This window comes from Sus scrofa, chromosome 5 (assembly GCF_054392235.1).
Source record: "Sus scrofa isolate SSC_HxYL_T2T_F1_AM1 chromosome 5, Sscrofa_HxYL_maternal_Yorkshire_Landrace_v2.0, whole genome shotgun sequence".
Taxonomy (NCBI): domain Eukaryota; kingdom Metazoa; phylum Chordata; class Mammalia; order Artiodactyla; family Suidae; genus Sus; species Sus scrofa.
The window spans coordinates 85,699,513-85,722,879 of NC_139387.1; the positions used below are offsets into that span (position 1 = coordinate 85,699,513).

General features: G+C 38.1%; 2 protein-coding genes across 5 annotated transcripts in view; both read right to left on the minus strand.

Annotated features, from left to right (window-relative positions):
* OR10AD5 (olfactory receptor family 10 subfamily AD member 5) overlaps nt 1-23,367 on the minus strand; it is a 125,522-nt gene that overhangs the window by 34,823 nt on the left and 67,332 nt on the right. For all 4 annotated transcript variants that reach the window (XR_014804148.1, XR_014804149.1, XM_084957305.1 and 1 more), the window contains exon 4: nt 18,544-18,667. The gene's annotated coding sequence lies outside the window, so the exon portion shown is untranslated. The remainder of the gene's footprint in view (nt 1-18,543; nt 18,668-23,367) is intronic.
* On the minus strand, nt 12,000-12,851 carry OR10AD1 (olfactory receptor family 10 subfamily AD member 1). Its single transcript, XM_013997985.3, has one exon. It carries the CDS (start codon nt 12,834-12,836, stop codon nt 12,000-12,002), a length of 837 nt encoding a protein of 278 aa, XP_013853439.3. The 5' UTR covers nt 12,837-12,851.

Below are 23,367 nucleotides of genomic sequence, written 5' to 3' on the forward strand. Positions count from 1 at the left end.
AGATTACTTTACCTAGCAAGGCTCTCATTCAGATTTGAAGGAGAAATCAAAACCTTCGCAGATAAGCAAAAGCTGAGAGAATTCAGAAACACTAAACCAGCCTTACAACAAACACTAAAGGAACTCCTCTAGGCTGAAAAGCCAAGGCCGCAACCAGAAACAAAAATACCACAAATGACAAGGCTCATCAGTAAAGGCATATATGCAGTAAAGATATGAAATCATACACCCACAATTATGCTACTGAAATCAGAAATCATGATGAGAGGAGGGTACAAATGCAGGACACTGGAGATGCACTTGCAGTTAAGAGACCAACAACTTAAAACAATCATTCATATATATATATATATATATGGACTCCTATGTCAAAACTCCAGGGCAACTCCAAATCAAAACTCTGCAAATGATACACAGACAAATAAGAAAAATAGCTCAAATACAACACTAAAGAATGTCATCAAACCACAAGAGGGGAGAACAAGAGAAGAAGGGAAGAAAAAAGAGCAACAAAACCAAATCCAAAGCAATTAATAAAATGGCAATAAGAACATACATATGAATAATTACCTCAAATATTAGTGGACTAAATGCCCCAACCAAAAGACACAGACTGGCTGAATGGATACAAAAACAAGATGCATATATATGCTGTCTTCAAGAGACCCTGTTCACTTCTAGGGACACATGCAAATTGAAAGTGAGAGGATGGAAGAAAATATTCCATGCAAACAGGAATCAAAAGAGAGCTGGAGTAGCAATACTCATATCAGACAAAATAGACCTTAAAATGAAGAATATTTTAAGAGACAAGGAAGGACACTACATAATGATCAAGAAGAAGATATAACAATTTTAAATATCTATGCACCCAACATAGAGTCACCACAATATACAAGGCAATTGCTAACAACCTTAAAAAGAAAAATCAACAATTACACAATAATACGGGGGGACTTTAACAACCCACTTACAGCAATGGACAGATCATCCAGACACAAAATCAACAAGGAAACACAGGCCCTGAATGAAGCACTAGACCAGATGGACTTAATAGATATTTATAGGACATTCCATCCAAAAGCAACAGAATACACATTCTTCTCAAGTGCACACGGAACTCTGAGATTGATCACATCTTGGGCTACAAATCAAGCCTCAGTAACTTTAAGAAAATTGAAATCATATCAAGCAACATTTCTGACAACAATGCCATATGGCTGGAAATCAACAACAAGAAAAAAACTGCAAAAAACACCAACACATGGAGACTAAACAACATGCTTCTAAACAACCAATGGATCACTGAAGAAGTCAAAGATGAAGTTGAAAAATACCTAGAAGCAAACGACAAAAATACGACACTCCAAAACCTTGGGATTCAGCAAAAGCCATTCTAAGTGGAAAGTTTATTGCAATACAAGCCTACCTCAGGAAACAAGAAAAGAGCTCAAATAAACAACCTAATTTTACATCTAAAGCAGATAGAGAGAGAAGGACAAGATCTAGTTATCAGAAGGAAAGTAATCATAAAGATGAGAGGAGAAATCAATGAAATAAAAACAAAGAAAATCAAAGAAAAGATCAACAAAATTGATAAACCCTTAGCCAGACTCACCAAGAAAAAAAGAGAGAGGACTCAAATCAGTAAAATTAGAAATGAAAAAGGAGAAGTAACAATGGTCATCACAGAAATACCAAGGAGCATAAGAGACTACTATATGCAACTATATACCAATAAAATGGAAAACCTAGAAGAAATGGACAAATTCTTAAAAATGTGTAATCTTCCAAGACTAAACCAAGATGAAATAGAAAAGATGAACAGACCAATCACAAGAACTGAAATGGAAACTGTGATTAAAAAACTTCCAACAAACAAAAGTCCAGGAGCAGATGGCTTCACAGGTGAGTTCTATCAAACATTTAGAGAAGAGGTAACACCTCTCCTTCTGAAACTATTCCAAAAAAATTGTAGAGGAAGGGACACTTCTAAACTCATTCTATGAGGCCACCATCACCCTGATACCAAAACCAGATAAAGCTACCACAAAAAAAAAAAAAAAAAAGGAAAAAAAACTACAGGCCAATTTCACTGATGAACATAGATGCAAAAATCCTCAACAAAATACTAGCAAACCTAATTCAACAATATATTAAAAGATTGTACATCATGATCAAGTGGGATTTATCCCAGGGATGCAAGGGTTCTTCAACATCCACAAATCCATCAGTGTGATACACCACATTAGCAAACTGAAGAATAGAAACCATATGATCCTCTCAATCGATGCAGAAAAGGCCTTTGACAAAATCTAACACCCATTTCTGATAAAAACCCTTCAGAAAGTGGGCATAGAGGGAACACATCAACATAATAAAGGCCATGTATGACAAACCCACAGTGAACATCATTCTCAATGGTGAAAAGCTGAAAGAATTCCCACTGAGATCAGGAATAAGACAAGGATGTCTGCTCTTACCACTACCATTCAACATAGTTTTGGAAGTCCTAGCCATAGCAATCAGAAAAGTAAAAGAGATAAAAGGAATCCAAATCGGAAAGGAAGAAGTCAAACTATCACTATTTGCAGATGACATGATACTGCACCTAGAGAATCCTAAAGCTTCTACCAGAAAACTGTTAGAGCTCATCCATGAATTTGGCAAAGTCGCAGGATACAAAATTAATACACGAAATCGACTGCACTTCTATATACTAACAATGAAAGATCAGAAAGAGAAATTAAGGAAACAATCTCGTTTACCATCACATCCAAAAGAATAAAATTCTTAGGAATTAACCTACCTAAAGAGGAAAAGATCTGTACTCTGAAAACTGTAAGATGCTGATGAAAGAAATCAAAGATGACACAAATAGATGGAAAGACACACCATGCTCTTGGACTGGAAGAGTCAATATTATCAAAATGACTATACTACCCAAGGTAATCTGCAGATTCAATGCAATCCCTATCAAATTACAAAGGAAAATTTTCACAGAAATCAAACAAAATATTTTAAAGTTTGTTTGGAAGCACAAAAGACCTAGAATAGCCAAAGACATCCTGAAAAAGAAAAATGGAGCTGGAAGAATCAGGCTCCCAGACTTCTGACTATACTACAAAGTTACAGTCATTAAAACTGCATGGTGCTGTTACAAAGACAGAAATATAGATCAGTGGAACAGAATAGAAAGCCCAGAATTAAACCCATACACCTACAGTCAACTAATCTATGACAAAGGAGGCTAGCATATACAATGGAGAAAGACAGCCTGTTCAATAAGTGGTGCTGGGAAAACAGGACAGCCATATGTAAAAGAATGAAATTAGAACACTCCCTAACACTATACACAAAAATAAACTCAAAATGGATTAAAGACCTAGATATAAGACCAGATACTATAAAACTCTTAGAGGAAAACATAGGCCAAACGCTCTTTGACATATAATGACAGCAACATCTTCTCAGATCTATTTCTTAGAGTAATGACAGTAAAAACAAAAATAAACAAATGGGACCTAATCAAACTTCAAAGTTTCTGCACAGCAAAGGTAAACCTAAACAAAATGAAAAGACTACCCACAGAATGGGAGAAAATCTTTGCAATAAATTGACTGACAAGGGATTAATCTCCAAAATTTATAAACACCTTCTGCAGCTCAATATCAAGAAAAAAAAAAACAACCCTATCAAAAAATGGGCAGAAGATCTAAACGGACAATTCTGCAAAGGAGACATACAGATGGCCAAAAAACACATGAAAAGATGTTCAGTATCACTCATTATCAGAGAAATGCAAATCAAAACCACTATAAGGTACCACCTTACACTGGCCAGAAGGGCCATCTTCAAAAAGCCTACAAACAGTAAGTGTTGGAGAGGGTTTGGAGAAAAAGGAACCTTCTTACACTGTTGGTGGGACTGTAAATTGGTGGAAAACAGTTTAGAGATGCCTCAGAAAACTAAAAATAGAACTACCATTTGATCCAGCAATCCCACTCCTGGGCATCTACCCAGAGAAAACCATGACTCACAAAGACACATGTACTCCAATGTTCATTGCGGCACTATTTGCAATAGTCAAGACATGGAAACAACCTTAATGTCCATTGACAGAGGAGTGGATCAAGAAGATGTGGTACATATACACAATGGAATATTACTCAGCCATTAAAAGGAAAGAAAAAATGGCATTTGCAGCAGCATGGATGAACTTAGAAATTATCATGCTAAGTGAAGTCAGTCAGACAACGAGACACCAACATCAAATACTATCACTTACATGTGGAATCTAAAAAAAGGACAGATTGAACTTCTTTGCATAACAGATAATGACTTACAAACCTTGAAAAACTTATGGTTTCCGGAGTTCCCATTGTGGCTAAGTGGTTAACGAATCGGACTAGGAGCCCTAAGAGTGGGGGTTCGATCCCTGGCCTTGCTCAATGGGTTAAGGATCCGGCATTGCCGTGAGCTGTGGTGTAGGTTACAGATGCGGCTCAGATCCTGTGTTGCTGTGGCTGTGGCCACAGCTCTGATTAGACCCCTAGCCTGGGAACCTCCATATGCCTTGGGTGTGGCCCTAGAAAAGACAAATAAAAAAGAAAATCTTATGGTTTCCAAATGAGACAGGTTGGGGGTGGGGGGATGCACTGAGGTTTGGGATGGAAATGCTGTAAAATTTGGTTGTGATGATTATTGCACACCTATAAATGTAATAAAATTCATTAAGTAATTTTAAAAAATAGCTGATAATAGTAAAATAAAAAAAAAAACTTTTTCCCTAAAACATGCTAGCAATCATCTGTGTTTTCAGTGAGTCACAGTATTAACATCAAGGTCACTGATCACAGACAACCTTAAGAAATATAATAATAAGTAAAAATTTGAAATATTGCAAGAATTACCAAAATGAGTCACAGACACACAAAATGAAAAAATGCTGTTGGAAAAAAACTGCTGACAGATTTGCTCAACACAGAGTTACCATAAACTTTCAACTGTAAAAATCGCAATAATTGGAAGTTACCACTGTGGGTTAAGAATCCTACTGCAACAGCTCAGGTTGCTGTGGAGGTGTGAATTCAATCCCTGGCCTGGTGCAGAGGGTTAAAGGATCCAGTGTTTCCATAGCTGCAGTGCAGGTTGCAGCTGTGACTCGGATTCAGTTCCTGGCCCAGGAACTTCCATATGCTGTGGATGTGGCCATACAAAAAAACTGCAATAGCTGCGAAGCACAATAAAACAAGAAATTCCTGTCTAAAATAAAAATTCTTGTTGGCAGTATTTGCCTTAAAATTGTATGTTTTTATCTTTATTTAGAGAAAAAATTAAACTACTGATTTAATTTCATGTGTCTAGGTGTTTTCAAAAGTTTTTTATTTCTTCTGTCAGTTTTGAAAAATGTTATTTTTCTAGTGATTTTTCACTCATCTAAGTTAGAAAATTTAATGTCATAAATTTTTCTGTAGTATTCTCTTAGAATTTTAAAAATGTGCATTAGTTTTTTATTGCTGTGTAACAAATTACTACAAATTCAGTGGCTTAAAGTAGAAGAAATTTATTATCCTTACAATTTCCTTGGGTCAGAACAGGTATGATTAGCTGGGTCTTCTGCTCAGGTTCTCACAGGCTGAAATCGAAGGTGTCAATCGGGCTGTGATTCTTATCTGAGACTGGGGGTCCCTTTCCAAGGTCACTGATCATTAGAAAAATCCCTTTCTTTGTATTGTACCACTGAAGTACCTGCCTGTCTACATTGCTCTCAACTCTGAGAGGCTGCCCACGGTTCCTTATCACATGGCCCCCACAGGCAGTTCACAGCGTGGAGGCTTGCTTTCTGCCAGGCTGTCTGGAGCATTTTCTCTTCTGACTTCCAACTCCTCTCTAGTCTGCTATGATGGAGTTTGATATGAGATAAATTTTATATTTGACTTTCACTATTGAGAAGAGAGCTTTCCACCTAATTGTGATTCCTTTGAAAGGAATCTGTCTTTTTATTTAGATGGCTTTTTTTTTTTCATTTTCAGAACTTTTAATGGCATAACCAGAAGTGTTTTTCATTTTATAAATCACACATTTTTTGTATATTTAGGGGCTCCTTAATCAGTGGACTGGTGTCTCTTTTTTTATTTTTTTGACTTTGGAAAATTCTTGGCTATTTTCTCTTCAAGTTATTTTGCTCTATCCATTCTTCCATCTTCTTTATGACATATCTCATATGCCAGTTCTCTTATTAGCTGTTTTTTTTTTTTTTTTTTTTTTTTTTTTTTTGTCTTTGGCTGCACCCACAGCATGTGTAATTTCCTGGGCCAGGGATCAAACCTGTGCTACTGTGGCACCCTGAGTCACTTCAGTGACAATGCTGGATCCTTCCTCCATTGTGCCACAAGGGAACTCCTTCTTTTTTTTTCAATTAAAAAATTTATTTTTATTTTTTTGTCTTTTTGCCATTTCTTGGGCCGCTCCTGTAGCATATGGAGGTTCCCAGGCTAGGGGTCTAATCGGAGCTGAAGCTGCCGGCCTACGCCAGAGCCACGGCAACGCGGGATCTGAGCTGCGTCTGCGACCTACACCACAGCTCACGGCAACGCCAGATCGTTAACCCACTGAGCAAGGTCAGGCATCAAACCCGAAACCTCATGGTTCCTAGTCGGATTCGTTAACCACTGAGCCACGAGGAGAACGCCTCAAGATGTTTTAAAATAACTGTCCTGCTTTTGATTGTTCTTAGTGAGATAGTTGGTCCAAATTACCTAGTCCATCAATATTAGAAGAGCTATTTTATAATTCAGTATGCAATATCTGAAATCACATGCTCCTTTAATTCTTAGTATAGCTTAAATCTGTTTATTTTTGATCAGTCATGCCACAGCCCTTTCAAATTATTAATTCCTTCTAATTCTATTAGTTTAGTTAACCTTTGGATTTGGTTGAATCAATCTATTATATGTATTTTTCTCCTACTTTCCTTGTAAGATCTATAATTCTGTGATTAAATTGGTAGTTTAATTTATTAAAATTTTTTTTTCTAATAAAAGAAAGCACTGCTCTAGCTACATCTCCAAACTGGATGTAGATTCATAACTATTTTGGAATTTGTGAAATTTCATAATTTTTTAAATCATAATTGGCTCTATTGTTAAAAATCAGACATGAGGTATCAGGTAGAAGGACATGAGGTAAATAGATCTTTAGTGGACGTTTTATGTTAATCTCGGTAGGTGTTAGGCAATGTTTAATGTTTGTTGTAGCTGTGGTGTCAGAAACTAAAATTTCCTCTAGTGTCCTTGATTTTGTCTCCTCTGCTGCCTTTTTGCTTCCTTTTTTTTTTTCTTTTGGCTTTTTGCCATTTCTAGGGCCGCACCCGCAGCATATGGAGGTTCCCAGGCTAGGGGTGGAATCAGAGCCATAGCTGCCATCCTACGCCAGAGCCACAGCAACTTGGGATCCAAGCCATGTCTGAGACCTACACCACAGCTCACGGGAACACTGGATCCTTAACCCACTGAGCAAGGCCAGGGATCAAACCTACAACCTCACGGTTCCTAGTCGGATTCATTAACCACTGAGCCACGATGGGAACTCCTGCCTTTTTGCTTCTTAAATAGGGTCTGAGGGTTGCCTTTCTTTCAGCTATGACCCTTGAAATCCACCAGCTCTAATGATGTGGCAGTAGGGTATGGGGGAGTGGAAGCATTCTGTATTCCTACAATTAGGTCTTAGACTTCTAGCCAGCATGTGTCCCTGGGCTGTGACCTTCACAAGTGCTTCTCAGATAGTTCCCCTCCTCCTTGGATCTTAGGGTCTCTAAAGTTAGGCTTCCTCAAGGGCAGGCTGTTAAGGAGAACAGTTCTCTGGGCTTATTTCAGAATGGTTATTTTCCCCTTCCCACTGCTGAAGCATAGGGGGGCATTTTTCTGACTTTTGTCATGAGAATATGATGGGGATACTGGGAATAAACCTCATCGCACTATGAGCCTACAGGAATTTTTTCTTTTTTTTTTTTTCTTTTTTTTGCTATTTCTTGGGCCGCTCCTGCGGCATATGGAGGTTCCCAGGCTAGGGGTCGAATCGGAGCTGTAGCCACCGGCCTACGCCAGAGCCACAGCAACGCGGGATCTGAGCTGCATCTGCAACCTACGCCACAGCTCACGGCAATGCCGGATCGTTAACCCACTGAGCAAGGGCAGGGACCGAACCTGCAACCTCATGGTTCCTAGTCGGATTTGTCAACCACTGCGCCACGACGGGAACTCCCCAGGAATTTTTTTTCTATCTGAAGCTAGTCTATGCTCAGTCTCCAGAAACAAATCAGTTTTTCTTTAAGTATTCTGACTAGTCTCCAACTGCAGCTTCTGTTCCTAAGGAAGCTGTGATCCTCAGTGTTCACCTGTTCCCCAGTTTTGGGGGGATGATTTGCCCTGTGAACTCAATTCTCTGATGGATCTAAGAAGTGTTATTGATTTTTGGCTTGTTCATTCTTTTTTTTTTTTTTTTTTTTTTTGTCTTTTTGCTATTTCTTGGGCCGCTCCCGTGGCACATGGAGGTTCCCAGGCTAGGGGTCCAATCGGAGCCGTAGCCACCAGCCTACGCCAGAGCCACAGCAACACAGGATCGGAGCCGCGTCTGCAACCTACACCACAGCTCATGGCAACTGACGGATCGTTAACCCACTGAGCAAGGGCAGGGACCGAACCCGAAACCTCATGGTTCCTAGTCGGATTTGTTAACAACTTCGCCATGATGGGAACTCCTGTTCATTCTTTTTTTCTTTGTCATTGAAGAAGGTGGAAGTGACAACTTCCAAGCTCTATACTCTTTCTATGTAAAATTGCACTTAAGATACATTCTTTGGTTTGTAGGTTAATTAGAATTTTCCATCTTCCTTCCCTTCCTTCCTTCCTTTCTTTCTTTCTTTCTTTCTTATTTTTGGTCATGCACGCAACATGTGGAAGTTCCTGGTCAGGGATCAAACATGTGCCACAGTAGCGACCCAGCCCACTGCAGTGACAATGCCCAATCCTTAATCCACTGAGCCACCAGGATACTCCTAGAATTATGGTTCTTAATTTCCAAACATGTGGGTTTCTTTTCAGTTATCTTTTTTATACTGATTTCTATTTTAACTGCATTATGATCAGACAACTTGGTTTCTATGCTTCCGTATCTTTGAAATGTTTTAAGATTTTCTTTGTGGACCAACACATGGTCTATTTTGAGAAAATTTCCATCTGTTTTTGCTTCTAGGTGCCTGGTACCTGTTACTGAGCCAGTCAGTGTGGTAGGAGGAAACAGCTGGCATCCTTAAAAATAGGACAAATGAAGGAACTTACAAACATATGGAGAAAGGTTAAGGGGAATCAAATAGGGATGATAAAGCATCCTGGGCTCTCAAAAGCAGCATCAGGTACTACCTTATGAGGTCAGGGAAGGGAGCTGTAGGAGAAGACCACCTGACAGGGGCACTGGAACATCAGGGAAGGGGACAGGAAAATAAACATGCTCAGGAGTTCCTGTTGTGGCTCAGCAGGTTAAGAACCCAACTAGTATCCATGAGGATGAGAGTTCAATCCCTGGCCTTGCTCAGTGGGTTAAAGGTTCCAGCATTGCCACGAGCTGTGATGCAGGTCAAAGATATGACTGGGATCTGGCATTGCTGGGGCTGTGGTGTAGGCTAGCAGCTGCAGCTCCAATTCAACCCATAGCCCAGGAACTTCTAAATGTCACATTATGTGGCCCTAAAAAGAAAAAAAAAGTAGAAAATACAGATGCTCACTCTCTTTCTGCCTTCCTCTGTCCTATTAAGTAATTCTTATTAGCTGAACCCAACCAGAGCCCAGAAGGTAATGAAGCCCATTGAGATAGTCAATAAAGGTCTGCCTACCAGGACACAGGTTGGGGTGAGGGTGTGTGTGTTTAGTTCTAAAGGAGCAAAAGAAAATATCCAGCACACATGAAAAGTAGAGCAGACCCTTCAGAATGGGTAGAGCTTATGGGTGGGGAAATATAAGCATTAGTAAATGAAGAGATTGGTTAAAGTGGATGAGAAAAACTGTTGAAATTTTAGGGAGCATTTCCATAAGAGGGAATATGGCTTCCACAGGTTGCACTAAATGGCATTTGTACAAGTCTCTCTAAAACAGGCAGAGGTGATGAGGGGTGAGACCGAACTAGGCAGGAATGTGAGATTGGGGGGAACAAGGGAAGGGTGACTGTTGGGTAGATGACGTTCTCTTGGAAGTAATAGAGGAAAAGGGCCGTATTTAAGTAGGAGTCTACACTAGTGATACACAGAAAGACATGACTGGATAGGAAATTTCTAGAACTTGGAAAAATTTGGGGAGAGGGTATAGGGAGAAGCTCAATTAGAGTGAAACACAGAGGCTTTAGGAAGGTTTTATTACAAGTGCTTATGTAGATGGTTGTCATGGCAGTGCCAATAGAAATCCTGAACAGGGTCCAGCAGAAAATGACTTTGCAGATAGAATTTTGTATGCTAAATTCTTCTTGGTTTCCTCCTATCTCTTCCCTTCCCATATCAATACCTCTCATCATCTTTCTGATTCTGCCCTTTTTGTACTTCATCTCTAGATCAGGGACACATTCAACTTCAGCATTATTGACATCTTGGGCCACACAATTCTTTATTTTAGGGGCTGTCCTGCATTTTTTTTTTTTCTTTCTAGAGCTGCAGCCTCGGAATATGGAAGTTCTCAGGCTATGGGTCTAATTGGAGCTACAGCTGCTGGCCTACACCACAGCCATAGCAACTTGGGATCTTAGGAACGTCTGTGAACTACACCGCAGCTCAGGGCAACACTGGATCCCCTACCCACTAGTGAGGCCAGGGACGGAACCCACATCCTCATGGATACTAGTTAGATTTGTTTCTGCTGTCCTGAATACTGTAGAATGTTTAGCAGCATATCGGGCCTCTGCGTCCTAGATGCCAGTAGCATATTCCTTCCTACAGTAGTGACAAGTACGAAGTGTCTTCAGATATTGCTAGATACCTCTGGGGGAGAAAATCATCCCCACTTAGAACTCTGCTCTAGACTTTTGGTAACAGAATAGTGGTAGGGAAGAAAGCAGACAAAGATGTGAGTAGGACATCTTAGGACATGTAATATATTATAGGTAAAGTAAGAGGTAGTAAGGAATCTTCATGGGGAAAAAAAGGGTACACTTAAATTGCACAAGTCATATCCGGGCTGGTGGCAAAAGTGACAAGTGGAAGCAAGTAAATGAATATAAGGTAAAGTGTTATTTTTATACTCTTGTACAACTCAGATATCACTCAAAGCTTCCCTGACCCTAGGAGGTTTTGATCTATAGAACCCACCCCCAGTTTCAACGTAGGGAAGTGGGCATCTCCTCAGACCTCTTGCTCTTGCTTCTGCCCTGCCTCCTCTCCATCAATAATCCACATGTATCAGGCATATAGCTCCTCCTCTTGTGCCTCTGAGAAGTAATCCTACTAATCAGTTCTTAATTTGGAGGGATTTCATGGACAATTTTGAGGCTACCATAGAGGAACAATATCACCCATCTTACAGCTTATTTCTCCAACCCATTGCTTTCCCCCCATCTTCTACATATAACTTTTTTCCCCTCATGGCTCTCAATCTGCTCCTTTCCCAATCCTAAGGCTCCCACCATTGACTCTGACCTGGAAAGAATGGACTGCTCATCCTCTTCATAGACTTTCTCTAGAGGACCATACTATATTTCCCCAAATTTTGAACACACTTCTCCATTTCATAATCCTCCATTATGAAAATGCATAACAAAGAGAAGCTTGGGGGGATCAATCTATGGTGGAAATGAAGTTAGATAGATGAGTATTGTTAGATATTAACAGGATCTTCCAGGTCTGATGCTAGTAAAAGGAAGCCATGAATACTCTTTTCTGGAGCTTGACAGCCAGTGAATTTCCTACTTGTTGGGACTGGGGGAGGAGCAAGTTAAGGGAGGCTCCATGAGTCTTCCCACTAGACAGACCGTGCCTGGGCCAGGCTGCTCCTCCCAAGGGCCCTCACCATAGCCCCCTTCATTTCTTTGTTTCGAAAACTGTAGATGATAGGGTTGCACATGGGGGTGATGATGGTGTAGAGGAGAGAGAAAGGCTTGTCTTTGTCAGGACCATGGGTGCTACGGGGGTTCATGTAAGAGAACATGGCCGAAGTGTAGAAAAAGATGACCACAGTCAGATGGGAGGCACAAGTAGAGAAGGTCTTCCCCCGACCAGAGGAGGAGGCTCTGCCCAGGATGGAGGTCAGGATGCGAGCATAGGAGATGACGATGAGCACCATGGGGCTGAGCAGCACCACGATGGCATCGGCAAAGATCATTTTCAGACTAAACTGGGGGTCTCCACAAGAGAGGGTGATCACTATGGGGGCTTCACAGAAGAAGTTTTCTATGTGGTTGTCTTTGCAGAATGGACCACGAAATGTCATGTAATCAAGCAGGATCCCATTGATCAACCCAAAGAACCAGGCAGTACTGACCAGCCTCACACAGACCTGCCGGCTCATGATTTGGGCATAGTTAAGTGGGTGGCAGATTGCAACATAACGGTCATAGGCCATGAAAGCCAAGAGGATGCACTCAGCCACACCCACACCAAAAACCAGATACATCTGGGCCAAGCAGGAGGCAAAGGCAAGAGTGTGATTCATGACCACCAGGTGGATCAGCATCTGTGGGATGGTGGTGGTGATGAAGCAGACATCCAGGAAGGACAGGTGGCCAAGGAAGAAGTACATGGGGCTGCTGAGCCTGGGGTCTGTCCAGGTGATGAAGATGATGAGGCCATTCATGGCCATGGCGAGGCTGTAGAGGGCTAGGAAGAGGGCAAAGAGCAAAGCCCGTGTAGAAGGAGAGCTCTGCTCAAAGCCCACTAGGACAAACTCTGTCACTGTGCTCTCATTCCTTATGTCCATCACCTGGGGGCTGCTTGAGAAGAGAGGATAGATAAAGCACAGATAAGTGGGTTGTATACAGGTTTTTAGCCACTTGTATAAAAATAGATTAAGAGTAAATGAGTGAAAGAGATGGGAATTTCAGTAAATTTCAGTGAGTCAGCAGTGTTATGGGCAATGAAAAGCCAGTACTGTTGTAGGCTGCAACAATGGAACCATATTATGAACCAAGGGAGATTCTATTGCATTTTGTATGAATCAGGCTGCACCTGAAACACTTATCCAGTGCTGGGGTATTTCTTTTAAATGATCATCCACCAATGGGATTAAGTTCAGGGACAAGATGGTAAAGAATTTAAGAACCACATGGCAAACTTTTAAAGGAAACTTGAAAGACTTAGGGAGAATCAGAGAGGACCTTTTAAATGTTCATAGGTGTTTCATCTATAAGAGAGAATTTACTTTTTCTGGGTAATCTCGATGAGTAGAACTTGAGCCAGGGAGTAGAAATATCAGAGAAAAAATGACTGCTATTTCTCATTATAAATTTTCTTTGTTATTTTAACTATAAGACTAATGCCTGCTCATTGTAGTACTTTGGAAAATACCAGTAAGCAAAAGCAAAATAAATAAATAAAAATAATCAACCAGAGGGAAACTACATCTATGTCTTAGTTCATGTCTTTTCAGTAGTTTTTCTTTGTTTATATTTTAAAAGCTTTTAAGACCAACACAAGGCCTGAGACAAACCATCCATAAGAACTTAAGTGAGGGGGAGATGTAGATTTTCAAGAAGAAATGCAATAATTACAGCATATTCTAAGTTGGAGGATTGCTACAATTCCAACAGGAAGAAAGTAAAAAGGATAAAAATTCATTCTTTATTTGAATGGGGAACTGGGAACAATTCCACTTCATTTTACAGACAAAGATGGCTTATTTATTTAATAAATGAAGGTCTGCTGTACTCTGTAATTTGAATTAGGTGCCAAAGATATAAAATCATGCGTGAGAACTTCCTCCCTGACCTCATGGAACTTATACTATCCTAAGTCATTAGATCAGGGGGTAAGTAAGAGTACTGAGAATCCATATAACATATGGATAATAGTAACAGAAAAGCATACATGTATAAGCAGATATATTTCAAACTTCATTGCCTCCATACAGGGAATGTATCTTTTTGAAGGGTCAGGGAACACTTGCAACATATTGGTATATTAGAGTATATACCAATATATACCAACTCTTAGATGATTTCCAAAGATCCCAAACAGTCCAGACCATACTCACTACACTAAAACTAGGCACTGAAATTCTTAAATTTCCATGTAGAGGAAATTTCTTAAAATTCTATTTATTTTGCCCCCTGAAGGTAAGAAAAAGAGCACAAGTATCTATTTGTGTATGGGATTTTCCTTAAGAATATTTTTTATCATCACATTGCATACTTTAAATATCATACAATTTTCTTTTCAATTATACCTCAATAAAGCTGAAAGAAAAAAAAGCCTATCAAATCCAAGTGGAAAAAAAAGAATATTGTTTTATTACATATTTGTTTTAGTTCAAGAAAAGAAGTAAACTCTTACTGAATGTTAAAATTTAGAATGTAATTATTTTGATAAATAAATTGTTGATAACATTCTTTTGCTCAGCAGGGCTGCCAGGAGTGTTGTGCCACTTTGCGCATGTGCAAAGCCTCCTGAAGGAAAGAGTGGATGGTGAAGTCTAGATTGTTCTCAACTTACCAAGCAGTCTACCCTTGTGAGGGGCTGTGAGAGTTCAGAGAAAGTGGTGCTTTTATTCTAATATTTCCCTGGAATGGAGTGGCTTTTTAAAAGTAACACCAAGTAAGATCTGGCTAGGAGAATGTTTACCATTCAGCGCTTGATTTTTTTTTTTGTTACAAAATTGATGGAGTCTCTGAATGGGTAATAATAAATAAGCCTGGGTTCCACGGAGTGGGTTTTAGGAATAAAAAGGCAATAGGTATTTCTTCTAATGCAGTTGTACTCAAAGTGTGGTCCTTAGACCACCACCAGCAGCAGGGAACTTAATAGAAATGCAAATTATTGGGTTTCACCCAGATCCACAGAAATTATAAGCTGTGGGGATGGTGCCCAGCAATCAGTGTTTTAACAGGCCTGCATGTGATTCTAAGGCACATTAAATGTATACATATTTAATGCAAGGGTGAACAAACTAAGCCCTCAAGCCAAATATAGTCCATTGCCTTTTTTTTTTTTTTTTTTTTTTTTTTTTTTTGTGTGTGGTGCCCATGACATGGAGAAGTTCCCATGCCAGGGATTGAAATTATGTGAATGTTGTCACAGTAGTGACAACATCAAATCCTTAACAGCTAGGCCACCAGGGAACTCCAGTCCATTGTCTATTTTTTGAATCAAGTTCAATTAGAACACATCCACACTCATTTGCTACTCAGTTCTGCACAGGCAGAGCTGAGTAGCCTGACACCCAGATAGCCTGAAAATAGGACTATCAGATTTAGTAAATAAAAATATTAGATCCTCATTAAATGTGATTTTCAGACAATCAATGAATAATTTTTTATTATAAATATGTTGCATGCAATATTAGTAAACTAATACACAAAGCCTAAAATATTTACTATCTTTCCCTTTACAAACAAAGTTTGCTGACTCTTGCTTAATGCTATGTTTGTAGAGTGGACTTGCTTCTGATAGATAGGAGCATGTAAAGGAAGCAATGAGAAAGGTCTTAGTTCTCATCACACACCTGGGATTCTGGTGCATTGAGTCTCAATACTTCCTTCCCCAGAAGACTCACATTAAATCAGTTGGCTCGGGAAGGAAGGGCAGCTGGTGCCACTTCTTTTTTCTGTTTATTAAACTTACTCTGTCAGTTGCTCTTCCTTTCTTAAGTAACCACTGTTACGCATGATCAAAGAAGATCAAGCAGAAGTTTTGGAAGAATTTAGAAGGGATTTGACAACAATGAAACTAGACATGATCATGAAAAATACCTACGTACTTGAAAACTGGAAAACAATAAACTCCCTGAAAACAACTCCTACAACTAAAAGGAAGTCAAAATGGTAATTACAGACTATTTAAAAGTTCTGATAATAGAAGTAGCATATATTAATACACACAGAGATATGTGTTAGAGGAAAAGTCAATAGCCTGAAATACTTGTATTACTTAAGAAAAAGGAATAAAGGTAAATGAAATGAAACAAAATGAAATAGCTTCAGAGGTTGGAAGCAGGTAAATTAACCTAAGGTAGACCAGAACAGGAATATACTGAAAGATCAAAGTAGAAATTACTGAATACAAAACCAGAAAAAAAAAGTAGTTAAATAAATTCAAGAATTGGTCATGAAAAAGCAAATAATACAGATAAACTGCGATTTATCTAATAACAACAATTAAAACATGAGGTGGGGGAAGAAAGCACAAATATATAAATCAGAAATTAAAAAGTCAAAATTATCACAGCTACAAATAATTATGTGACAATATTTTGCAAAACACTATGACAATGAGTTTGAAAGTCTGGAGGCAAAGACAGTTTTCTAAGTAAATAAAAGTCACTAAAATTTATTAAAGTAAACAGAGAAATCACATTAAGCTAACATCTTGATAAACTGAATGAAATGTAGTAGTTCTGAACCTTGGCTTCACAGCATAGCTGGCTCAAGAGTTTTTAAATGTCCCCATGCCCAGCATGCATACCACAGTAGTTAAAACAACATATTGAGAGGAACTCAGGCATCAGTGGTTTTAAAAGTTTCCTAGGTGATTCCAATGTGCAGCCAAGCTTGAGAACTATTTTAGTTCTGGAGCCCCAAATAGCTCCAGACCCCGACAATTCCCTAAATGAGTTCTTTCTAATGTTGCAGCAATCAGATCTTTTTGAAGCTACTGAAACTGTTTATAAGAACAGAAAAAATGATAGCTTCCAGATTACTTCTACAAAATCATCAAACCATTGATCCCAAACCTGAAAAAGTATGCAAAAGAAAATTGCAACCAGGATAATTTATTAATAATGATGAAATTGGTAAAATAAGTCATTAGCAAATGGAATTTATTAGTGCAGTCAAAGGATAATGCACCTTGACCAAGTGAAACCCATTCCAGTGATTTAAGGTTTTGCTTATATTAGGAATTCTAGTACTATAACTACCACATTAATATGTCAAAGGTGAGAAAATTCTAATCAATGAGATGTTAAAGCATTTGACAAAATTCAAGAGTAATACCTGATTTTTAAAATTCCTTAGTAAAACAGTACTAGAAAGAGGCTCCCATGTCATAATTAAGAAATTTATCTAAATTAATTATAATAATTACTATGTGTTAGGTATTATTTATTCTGCTGTGTTTATAGGTAGTAAGGTTTTAAAGCTTCAAAACCACACATGGAGTAGATAATCTTTCTTTTATCATCATTTTAAAAATACACCAGAAATGGTCAGTAATTTACCCAATGTCATGCAGTGAGTAAGTAGTGAAGCTTGAATTCAAATCTTGGGAGTCCAATTCCAGAAGCTGCATTGTCAACTATCTCCACAGCTTCAGGCTTTTGGATGCCCTACAATTATTAGCCAAAGTATTTTGACAAATGAATTGAGGGAGTAGTGTGCTGGTATGTGTTTAACAGATGGTTCTCATAGGGACACCTGATTTATAGCATTTGCCAGTTTCCATGGTGTAAATACTCCCACCATTGGGAGTATTAACCTATTTCAAGCTGGAAAGATGACACTACTAAACACAGAGTTAGCAGGAGTTCATGTCGTGGCGCAGCGGAAACAAATCCGACCAGGAACCATGAGGTTGAGGGTTTGATCCCTGGCCTCGCTCAGTAGGTTAAGGATCCGGCATTGCCATGAGCTGTGGTGTAGGTCGCAGACACAGCTCTGATCCTGTATTTCTGTGGCTGTGGCCACGGCCGGTAGCTGTAGCTCTGATTAGACCTCTGGCCTGGGAACCTCCATATGCAATGGGTGTGGCCCTAAAAAGACAAAAGACAAAAAATAAATAAGTAAATAAACATGGAGTTAGGAAGAGAAGCACATTATGGCATTACTGTATGGTTTTCCAACCATATAGATACAATAGATATAAATACAGAACTTTGAAAGCATAGATAGTAGTAAAAAAGCGTGAAAACTTTAGGAAGTGATGAATTTTGAATATCTGTTACTTTTGTTTTTGTAATATATTTAGTAGTTGTTATGATTTGTTTTTGTGGCTTTTTAAACAACCTGTTCTTAAAGTCCTTGAAAATTTAACAATTAGCTCTTGAGAGCTGATACCACCAATTGGTTTTGGTACACCACTGGAATGAAAAGGAAAGGGCAAAATTATTATTTGCAGAAGGTATTTCTAGGATTAGAGTGAATTTCTCCCTTTCTGTTTCTGCCTCAGCCCATCAGGAGGACAGATTTTCTACCTAGGAGGGAATAATGTTACAGGAACCCCCTTTGGCCCCATTTTTGATCTTTGCTCTAGAAATAACTTAAATATCCCTCAGTTGGGCAATAAAAAATATCCATCAGTTGTTACATATATTATGGTAGACACATAAAATGGGAAAATCTTGTAGAAGTCATTCTTACCTCATTCTGTTGCTATAGCTGGAAGTGGTCTGTTTGTCACCAAGTCATTGCAACAGGTAAGAAAGATGTCTCATGAAGCCTGAGAGTGAGCCAGTCCAGGAATACATCTGATGTGGGGTCTTTTCTGGAAGAGATGGTGCCCCTGTTAGCTTCTTTAACCCCTTACATGAAATTTCTCAAATCATTCCAGATGAATATCTACTCAGATAAAAGTTCTTTACCCACTTATAGTAATTGATAGTTTTCAAAGCATATTCACATATATTACCTCTCTTAACTCTTACAAAAAACCTATGAAGCAGATACTATCTCCATTTTATAGATGAGGAAACTGAGGCCCAGAGAGCTAAAGTAACTTGCCCAAGGCCCAAAGGCCATTCCAATGGGGCCTTTAAAGTCCTTAGAATGCCTTTTCCACTATACCAAGGTGCCTAGGGCAGAGATGTCACAATTTCCTCTAGGTCACACTATTAACTAATGTTCCATTTAGTCAGAAATCTACACATAACCATATGTTATAATGCACATTTCATAAGAGCTATAGGCTTCAGTCTTTGAAATTAATCACTAATAAAGAATGATTGATTATGAGAGGGAAACTGTTTGAAATTTGGATATTTTGATCAACCATTTTATCCTTTTTCCTTAGGCTAAACATTACAGGCCTTTTTACCATGCCTTGCTATCCTTATTTCCTCATTACCTTTAAGGTTTCCATAAATAAGAAAAGAAACAACTAAAGAAGACATTGACTGGAGACATGGAGAAAAGTGTAAGAATGAATTAAATACATTTTGCATTAAAAAAAATTCAGTGTATATAATACCCTGGGTCAACAGGCCCCTCAGAGCATCTCTGAAACAAAGAATATATTATAAAGGGCATTGAATCAGAAGAACACTGAGAGATTTAAGAGGCCCAGAAGGAACATTCTAGGAAATATGCCTATTTAAATACAGTCAAATATGCTGACCAGCTCTTCTCCAGCTCTCACAAGAAAGAACAATAGGAAACAGAGGTAAGTTTCTGGCAACAAGAGTAGCCTAGACTAAAGGAATACTTTACTGATTTTAATGAAGAATTTGAAGGCATCAAAGTGACTGACCAAGGAGTAACGAAAAATCTTTTCTGTGGTCTTTACCAATCAGACAGATTCTAATTTACCAATCAGACAGATTCTAATGCATCAGGTTTCGTTTCAGGTCAAAATGGTCCGAAAGCAGAGTGGACTGGAGCCTTTTGTGTTTGCTTTCTTGTATGATAGCATCAAGATACAGCCACTCGTGAAAGTGGGAGACTGAATGATCTCTTTCGCTTCTCCCTCACTCATCTTCATATGCAATTAGCCTTTCATCCTTTGACTTCATCCTCTCTATCCACTTCTTGCATCCTACACTCCATTTACTATTTACCTACCACACACTAACCCATTTATTTGCTCATTCATCTTTATTTGGTGCTTACTATGCACACATTCTATTCCTTGCCTCCATGCTTTTACACATACTGGTCATTTTTTGTATGCACTGTCCTTCACCCCTACTGGCATCTGGTGAATTTTTTCTCATCTGTTGTAATGCAAATCACATGCTGCCTGCTCAGCAAAGCCTTCCCCTATAACCTATCATCCCACGCCGACCCCTGAATTCTTTTAGTGAAAATTGCTTAATTTTTTTAGATGTAAGCTCTTTTGATCCCATTATTTGCTCATTGAGCCACAAGTGTTGTGGACAAGGTCCCCCCCAAATAATCGGAAGAATTAAATTAGCTTTATAATAGACAATTCTGGCAACAGACCAATACTGAGATATTTAACAATTTATCATGGATTAGCAAAGAAATCAATACCAGACAAAAATAATAGAAATAATCAATATACAATAAAACTGAAAATTGGTAAAATTATATGTGGTAAGATTTAGATCTATACATTTTGACTTGGGAAAAATAATGCACACAAAAGAAATCACGTAGTAGCAGAAGTGATTTGGACAAAAGACTAAAAGAACTGTGTTGATAAGTTAAACATGAATGAATTAATCTGAATCAAAATAATTTCAGTATTTGTATTCACATTGACAAAATTGGAAATATTTAAAGTATTATACTAGAAAACTGATCAAGGAATTAATTTGGGTTAATGGAATTACTTATTAAGAGTAATTTCATATCAATAATTCATTGGTGCTGGTATAATTCTGATTTAAATGCTTTTATTCACTAACATAGAATCAAATCCAAGGGCTAGTATAGTGATAGAAAAGTAACTATGGAATCATAATAGTGAGATTTCAAACATCTACTGGTTCTCCAGCACAAAGTAAGCTTTCGATTAATGGTTTTCAAACAAGTAAATGAATATTTAAAGTGTGATTTTTGTTTTTCACTTTCTAGCTATGTAACCGACTAACTGAAATCTTCCTGAAATTCATATTTATCAAATTTCAATATTTAATATGATTAGATTGATTGTTTTAATCTGAAAATTTTGCATTTCTTTGCATACTTTTCCCTTTTTTTCATCTCTCTCTTTTTTTTTTGGCTGCCCTGTGGCATATGGAATTCCCTATGCCACAGCCACACTGTATCATTAACTCACTGTGCCAGGCCAAGGATCAAGCCTGTGTTCCCGAGCTGCATAGACACTGCCGATCCCCTTGTACCACAGAGAGAACTTCTATTTTTCCCTTTCTATTTAACTTTTTTAAATCATTTCCAAGAGTTTTAAATTCCAATTTATCCATGTATCCTCCTACCTTAATTTTAAACAAAGATATACTCTATTAATTAAGAAATAAGAGCATTCAATGTAAGTCCACTATAAAGAAAAAGGGAAACTGTTCCTTTAAAATTAGAGAAATCACCATCATAATGTTTAATACTTCTTCATTATTTCATTGATCCCTCTGCTTTCTAAGAAGGAAAGAAACTTGAGGCAAGAGAACCGAGAAATGTAAATTATTTCCTTCCTTTAGTTTAAGGAAGCTTCACACCACAACCTAATTATAGTTGTATAAAATTTTGAGTATATTTCAGAAGCCCACAGAAAGACTGGAAGAAAACAGACTTGAATTTGAATGAAGGGGGACTTCTGAGCCAAAGGTGTTAAATCATCAGCCTTTTGGCCCATACAGATGAGTTTTATTAAGCCACAGTCTTTCCTCTTACGTAAAACTCTAGATGCTAACTTCTCAGGGAACAGCAACCAGAATATCTTGCTGTACTATGCCTAGTCTCAACAACAACTAATGGAGTTTAGTTGTGGTTTCTTGCTTGGACGAGCTTCAAGTCCTTCCCTGTCTCAAGATTCCTAATTATCACTCCATTGTAGCATCTATCTGACTACTATAGGAATTCAGGCTTTGTCTACATCATTCAAGAAATCATGAAAAGGAAGATAGATTTGACCACATCAAACAGAAAATTTTGGTAGAAACAAACAAACAAAAAAAAGCAAATATAAGAGAGAACAATATATTAAATTTGTTAGGTAAAGAGCTTATCAAAAACACCAAGATCTTAAGAAATAAAAAGATGAGCACTTATAATTCATAAAAACGGAAAAAATCCCAAAGCATTCAAACTCATTAATAATCAAACAGCAGTTTTAAAACAATTAGATAACATTCCCAATCCATTAAATTAAATTTTAAAGTTATAACTTTAGTGATGGTTAAATGGCACTCTATTTTGGCTGGAAAGCAGTTCGACAATATATACCAAAAGCTTTAAAAATGTTTATTCCTTTTAATGTAAGGTCTCTTTAATAATACAGACTCTGGAGTCCAATTATGCAGCTTCACACAAAATCAACACTTACCAACTGTGTAAACTGAGGTGACTTAACATACCTCAGCTTACTCATTTCTAAGATGAGGATAATAATGATAGTACCTATATTATTGGATCATTATGAGGATTAAATGAGTCAATACTTGAGAAGTTTTTGGAATAGTGCCTGGCACATAGTGCTAAATTAGTTTTCTAAATGTGAATAGATTCAACTACTTTAAAAATTTATTCCAAGAAATTAACTACCAAAGCTTTATATACAAAATTGCAAATCATAGCACTATTTATAACAGCAAAAAATAACAAGCTGTAACAGGGAAGTGATTAACTATATCATTGAAAATTAATGAAATATGCAGTCATTACCATTATGAACTCTGTATAATGATGTTGAAATACATTATAATTTTAAGCGAAACAAAAAGCAAAATATAAACCAGCATATTTGGTATATTCATTACTACATTAATTAAAAAGCAATTTCCTTTAAATCAACTATAATAATTTTTTTTTAAAAAGCAATTTCCTTTGCATTGGTATGAGATTGAAGGAAGTTCACTAACTTGTAGATGGTACTATAAAAGTTTTTTTTTAAGGGCCACACTTGAGGCATGTAGAAGTTCCCAGGCTAGGGGTCCAATTGGAGCTGCAGATGCCAGCCTATGCCACAGCCACAGCCACGCCAGATCTGAGATGCATCTGTAACCTACAATACAGCTTGCAGCAATGCTGGATCCTTAAACCACTGAGTGAGGCCAGGGATGAAACCTGCATCCTCATGGATACTAGTTGGGTTCTTAACCCACTGAGCCACAATGGGAACTCATGAAAGATTTTTTTTATGCTCTTCCCTATTTTTTTAATACCTTTTTTTTTTTTTCCCTTTGGTCTTTTTAGGACCACACCCTTGGCATATGGAGGTTCCCAGGCTAGGGGTCGAATTGGAGCTGCAGCTGCCAGCCTACACTGCAGCCACAGCAACATCAGATCTGAGCCGAGTCTGCGATCTACACCACAGCTCATGGCAATGCT